At 38.5% G+C, this 6,663-nt stretch overlaps 1 protein-coding gene across 1 annotated transcript; it reads left to right on the top strand.

Moving 5' to 3' along the window:
• Positions 1-3,429: 3,429 nt before the first annotated feature.
• LOC107842850 (F-box/kelch-repeat protein At3g23880) lies at positions 3,430-6,349 on the top strand. Its single transcript, XM_016686888.2, has one exon. The coding sequence runs from the start codon at positions 3,760-3,762 to the stop codon at positions 4,903-4,905; it is 1,146 nt and encodes a 381-aa protein (XP_016542374.2). The 5' UTR covers positions 3,430-3,759; the 3' UTR covers positions 4,906-6,349.
• The last annotated feature ends 314 nt before the right edge of the window (positions 6,350-6,663 follow it).

Consider the following 6,663-nt stretch of genomic DNA (forward strand, 5'->3'; position numbering starts at 1 on the left):
TTACCCACTTCTCTTCTTCGTCCTTAATCTCAACCAACTTAGCATACGCCCATTTCTTGGTCTCCACTTTCTTCTTAAACTCTTCATTCCACCACCAATCCCCCCGATGATGCCCGGCCCGGCCCCTAGAAGTACCCAATACCTCACCAGCATTCTCCCTGATACACCTAGCCACCCTATCCCATATACTATCCACGTCTCCCCTACACTCCCACACCCTCATTCCCGCTAATTTCTCCCCTATTTCCCACGCATTCACTGGCGTCAAGCCGCCCTACTTAATTCTAGGTCTACACTCTTCTCCCCTTCTCTTTCTATCCTTCTTTATACCCAAATCCATAACTAAGAGCCTATGCTGGGTCGAAAGATTCTCACTCGGAATGACCTTACAGTCCTTACACAACACCCTATCCCCTTTCCTAAGCAACAAAAAGTCAATCTGGATCTTAGCTATCGTGCTTTGGAAGGTGATCAGGTGATCGTCCTTCTTTAGGAATCCCGAGTTCACCACCACCAGCCCAAAGGACCTCGCAAAATCCAATAGAGTAGCCCCCTCTTCATTTCTTTTCGCAAAACCAAAACCACCATGTACATCACCAAAGCCTCCCGGTAATGCCCCGATGTGTCCATTGAAATCTTCTGCTACAACAATCTTCTCCGAGCTAGGCACGCCTCTCACCACCTCATCCAAAGCCTCCTAAAATTACATCTTCTCCTCCCTATCCAAGCCCACTTGCGGCGCATAATCACTACACACGTTCAGGGTAAACCCCCCAATGACCAACTTAATAGTCATCAACCTATCGCTGATCCTCTTTACCTCTACTACCTAACCTCTAATCTCTTCATCTACTAAGATGCCAACTCCATTCCTACGCCTCTCGCTCCCAGAGTACCAAAGCTTGTAACCATCCACATCCCTAGCCTTAGACCCTACCCACTTGGTCTTTTGAACATACGCAATATTAATCTTCCTCTTTCTAAGAATCTTCACAAGCTCTATGGACTTACCCTGAAGAGTTTCTATATTCCAAGACCTAACCCTCAGCCTACCATCTCTATCCACACGTCTTTCTCTACCGCCCCTGAGACCAAACCTTGGCCTCCCTCCCACCCCCGTCCTTTTCTCTTCCCCTGCCCCTACAACAGCCCCCCGCCCCAACCCCCTCGAATATGACCCTATCCAACCATCAATGCCCACAACCACTACTACAAGAAAATATAAGAAAATATAAATAATGATAGTAACAAAGCAACGGGAGGAAATACAGGCTCACACAAATTAGAAGAAATAATCAAGAAACAAAACTAAAATCAAATAGGGAGAAAAAACAAAACCGAGGTAAGGACAAAACTAACAGTAAGAAAAATAGAGCACACTAATGGCCTGGCACCAAGGAAAAGACAAGGAGCAAAATAATCTAAAGAACCAAAGTTTGGATGACACCAGGACGCCTCCGTGCTGCTGATCCGGCAATGTTAGTGTTAAAAAGTGTTTTCTGGAATAAGGTCGACGGGAAAGAGGCCGCTGGTTACGTCGTCGGAATGTCCCCGGAGATTCGCTGAAGCTTCTTCAGAGACGTCGGAATCTGGACGTCGTCGGACGTCGGCCTACTTGTTAGGCCGCTGATGAGTACCTCCCCCGTTACCTAAGTCAAATCAACGAGAGCCCTAGCCCACCGGCGATAGCTGCGAAGGGACAAGAAAAAGGGTGAGGGTGGGAGAGATGAGAACAAGAAACTAGGAGAGAGAGATCAGAAGGGTGAGAGAGAAAGAGGAAGATAGGGTAGATCTTGTACGCTTCCGGTACGTCTGCGCCGTTGCCGGTGTCAGAGTTCGCCGGTCAGTCGAGGTGGTAGCGTTAAATTGAACGTTAGAGAAAGAAGCTTGTAATATATATATATATATATATATATATATATATATATATATATATATATTAGAAAATAGCCAAAACAAATAAAGTTTGAAAAATTAAAATGGAAAATTTGCAACGGGTTGAGTTGAAAAATAAATGTTGGAATTGGAGTTGAAAAATTGTGAAAACAACAAAAACCTGTTTTCCCTTTTTCAGAAAATTTTTTTGAAATTATTTTTCGAATTTTCATGGCCAAACCTCACAATTTCCAACTCCCAAACCTCACAATTTCCAACTCCGAAATTTTTTTTCGAAAAAAATAAAAAAAATTTCATGGCCAAACGGGCCTTAAATTAAAAATTTTCCTCCATTAGACACCATCTCAACTTTCAATGGAGCCGATGACCCCTCCAATTTTGAACTACTCATACACAATCAAGAATTTAAAATTTACAAAATCTAGGATCAAAAATAAAATTTTAACAAATACCCATTAAAATTCAACATGAATTCAACATTCTTATACCAACAAAAGAAAAAAGATCACGCTTCAATTGAAAGCTTTGAAAAAAATGTTTTTTTTTTGCTTTGATTTTTTCTGATTTTGGTTGTTGCCAGTATAGAATTATTCTTTGTTAGTGTATATAGTGTTATTTGGTTAGATGAGTTGTTGAATTATGAAAATACTGAATTGGTTTTGAATTTTGAATAATTATGAGTAATATGGGGGAGGGGGGGCATTGGAAGAGAAGGAGGGGGGTTGGAAGAGGAGGAGGAGGGGAGAGGGCTGCGTTTGCAAGGTAGATAGTGGGGGTAAGGGCTGGAAGAGAGGGGTAGGATGGGCGGGGTTGGTGGTTGTGAAGAAGAAAGAAAATGGGGTGGGGATGCCTTATTTTATTTAATATATATAAATATATATAATTATATATATATTTATATAAATAAAATAGTACATATATGTTTTTTTTTTTTAAAATATATAAAAATAATGTGTGGAATTTTTTTTTTAAAATAGTAATTTCTTACGTGGCAATAACGTGTCTCCAACGTGGCATTGACGTGGCGTTGATGTGTAGGCGAGTGTAACACACTCTCCGTTGTGAGAGCGGTATTATATATTAATAGTTGAAATTAATTCACTATGAAATTGTTAAGGGAGTAAATAAACAGAAGTTTAATTTAAGTGCTAAAGTAAGTTGGCAAAGACGTTCAGAGGAAATCATGTCTTTTCTCTATTTTTTATAATAAAACTTATGGTTAATTTTTTGTGAAATGGAAGATCTCATAATTGCGTGAAGCACTATCATATTCTCTAATTTAAAGTATAAATTAAATTTTTTATATTTTTTCTTAATTTCAATTAGCATGTGTTACTTTAAATTTTAATCTAGCTTTTTAAATAAATATTTATTTATATTTTAGACAATTCTTTACTTTCAACATTTAGATAACATATTTAAATCACAAGATTTTAAAAAATTCTTTATATTAGTTAAATTTATGTTTAAGTTAAAATCATATAAATAAATTAAAAACGGATGCATATTATACAAAGTCTAGCCGCCTAGAGTTGGCAGTATCCAAGTTTTTCCGAGAGGAGCCAGAATTTATGAAAAAACCAAGGGAAGAAAACAAAGGCAGGTAAGAGTAACGTGTAAGGTTGGCAAGACATTCATTATTCACTCATGGACGACTCCATCATAGTTGTTTCACATACTTGTCTTTCAACAATATCCACAAAAACTCATTATCTCGCTGCTTCTCCAGCTATGTTACGTATTTCAGTTCCAAGTGCCTTTTGATGTAACCCACATATTTCAAGAAAAACATACTACTATAAGAACGGGAAAATAGGTCCCCAAAAAATGAAAAATTCTCAAACTCAATAGTAGCAATTGAAGATGAGGAAAACATATGAAGGAGCAAACTTTTGGACCAAGGAAGAAGAAATACCAACCCTTCCACAAGACCTCATCATTGAAATTCTTGTAAGGTTACCTCTAAAAACCCTCTTGAAATTCAGGTGTGTTTCGAAATCATGGCTTTCTTTACTCTCAAATACTGAATTCCACAAAACCCATGTCAATTTTTCTATGAACAACCCCAAAATGACTGATTATACACTTGCTGCAGTAGCCACAGTCTCTGGTTTGGGTAAAATATGCCGTGTTTATACCATAAGCTCTGAAAATTCATCTGTTACTGTGTCTAAACATGGTTGCCCTCCGAAATCTTTATCTCTTTCAGCTTGGCTTTTGGGTTCTTGCAATGGTTTAGTTTGCTTAACTACTGATTCCTTTGAACTAATGCTTTTGAACCCATGTACGGGAAAGTTTAATGTATTTCCTGATTCAATTATTCACTGTGAAGTTGGTGATGGTGGTTATTATTTTAGATATGGATTTGGTTATGATGCATCTACTGATGATTATAAGGTTGTCAAGATCTTTAGTTTTCCTCAAAGTGGCGAGGGGAGACATGTGAATATGGTTAACGTTTATAGCTTAAAGGCTAATTCTTGGTCAAATATTCAAGGTTTTAATAGTGGTCATATAAATGGAAATGTGGGTGTTTTTGCAAATGGAATCCTTCATTGGGAAGGATGCCTTAATTGTCATATTTCGGGTGCCTATTCGGAGATTGTTACTTTGAATTTAGCTACAGAGAGATATGGAAAAATAGGACTGCCTAGTTATGAAGATGGAGGTATAATTCATTGGGCATTAGGTGTTTCAAGAGGGTGTTTGGTTGCTTGTTGCAACTATGAACTAAATAGGGCAGATATGTGGGTGATGAAGGAATATGGTGTCGAGAGATCCTGGACCAAATTGGTTGCCATCTCATCACCAGTTGATCATAGAGTTAAAATTTCACCGTTATTTGTGGCAGAGAATGGTGATGAGGTTCTGGTGATGCTTGGTACAGAGATAACACTATACAATTCAAGGAATGCATCATTCAAGCGACTTGCTGATTACGTATCGGGTGATTTTCTTCAAGTTCAAGTGGTCACCTACTTAGAGAGTCTTACTTCACCTCATATTTAGTGGCGTGATGATAGGTTACGCCCAAGGCCTCACACTATTTATACATGGTTAAAATTAATTTTTATCTGTATATAGTAGATGTTGAACCCTTCTTCTTGTGTTGTTCACTTTTCATAATTTGAATTCCTTGTTAAAAATTCAGGCTCCGCCACTGTTACTTGCACCTCAAAGGCAAAGAAACAAGGGGCAAAAGATCTCCCTGATTGCTTGGCGTCGTCCATATTCTCAAATTTGTTGATAACTTGTGTCTTGTTATTCCATAGTTTTTCATTTTTTCCTTATCATGTGAATATCACGCTCAGTTGGAGTTCTATATTTCTAAACAACTCATATCATTCACCATTGTCACCAAGTCTTTGGAATCCACTAAAGATCAATGCCGAATAGAAAAGATTTGGGTAATAAACAACTGCTTGGATGCATATTAAATATATACTGATTATATCCTCGTTAGCTTCATGAAAGTTCCTGGAGTAATTTGATTCATTTTGATACGTTGCTGAATAACTAGAGGCGTGAACCAGTCTGTTCCTTCGAGGACATCCAATAGAAGAATTTTGAATATATGACTTGAGTTGGTAGCTTGTAAAATAGACACATATTTGTTCAAGTGGTTTTAGGTTTATTACTTGAGATTTAAGCGCAAGTTCTCCCCGTGCAAGTTTTGGCATGTTTTCCTTCCAGGAACTAGGGTCATGCATATACCTGGTGCTCGTTAAGCACTCGCCCTCATGGATGATTCACCTTGCACGCACACAGACAGAGATACCTCCGTGTGTGTGTGTGTATTTTGTATGCGCGTGTGTGGCTGCAATGGTTATGTGTATATATGCATATCTATGTACATGGTGTCCATTGGCATGCCCCTGTGTGATGTGCGAGGGGGTTAAGGTTCCAGATCCGTGTGTTTTAAAGGTGAATTGAGCTGTTGAAGTTGCTTCAGAAAAAATTGGCAATTGGGCGTAGGTGAGTTGGACTTGACACTAGGGCTATTTTGAAAATGCTAACTGGACTTCATCTACCGGTCGTTCCTCTCGCATGGCAGCATTTCTAGGGATAATAGTTAACAGCGGCATTTCGGCGACGTTACCACACAGACTCACAATAACACAGCCATAAACTTTGAAAACATGAACAATTAAAAGGAAATACAAATAAAGAAGCTACTGGGCAGTTTATTCATCTGTTCTGCATCAGTAGAGGCTAATAACTACTCTGTTTGAGTGGAAGGAAGATTGCTGGTTCATTATTGATGCTGTGAAGTAGATGTCCCTGAAGGTTGTGCTCTAGCTTACTGAAAAAACTTGTTTAGTTTCTTGTTAGTTCGTTTTGTTGTTTCAGCTTCTTGGCTAGCTTTCATTTTACTCACAAGTTGGTGCAATGGCCTGTAAAATTTTTCTTGAAATTGGTAATTTAAGGAGTGGGACTTTACCTTGCCGATTTTCACACGTTTTTAATATATTGACAGAAAAGAAGGTTCTTGATTGGTTTCTCTACAATACTCTATCGTATTTCGTATATATCAGGACTGTGACTCTCCTCTCAACCCCAATCCCTTTCTTGACCCTCAAAACTCACTATTGAGTTGTAACCAAAGTAGATCAAGCGAAGGGATAATGTCCAGACGACACATTTGACCCAATGTCAAACTGGCCAAAGGCTCAGAAATGAGATGAGTCAGGGATTTAGAATGACTCCATTAACTTATAACCGAGAAAGAAAGACACTTTACTTAACTTTTAAAGTATAAAACCAAAC

Source organism: Capsicum annuum, chromosome 1, assembly GCF_002878395.1.
Source record: "Capsicum annuum cultivar UCD-10X-F1 chromosome 1, UCD10Xv1.1, whole genome shotgun sequence".
Taxonomy (NCBI): domain Eukaryota; kingdom Viridiplantae; phylum Streptophyta; class Magnoliopsida; order Solanales; family Solanaceae; genus Capsicum; species Capsicum annuum.

Bases quoted from the DNA above. Each gene is read 5' to 3' on its own strand.
- LOC107842850 (XM_016686888.2), top strand. From the start codon at position 3,760: ATGAGGAAAACATATGAAGGAGCAAACTTTTGGACCAAGGAAGAAGAA.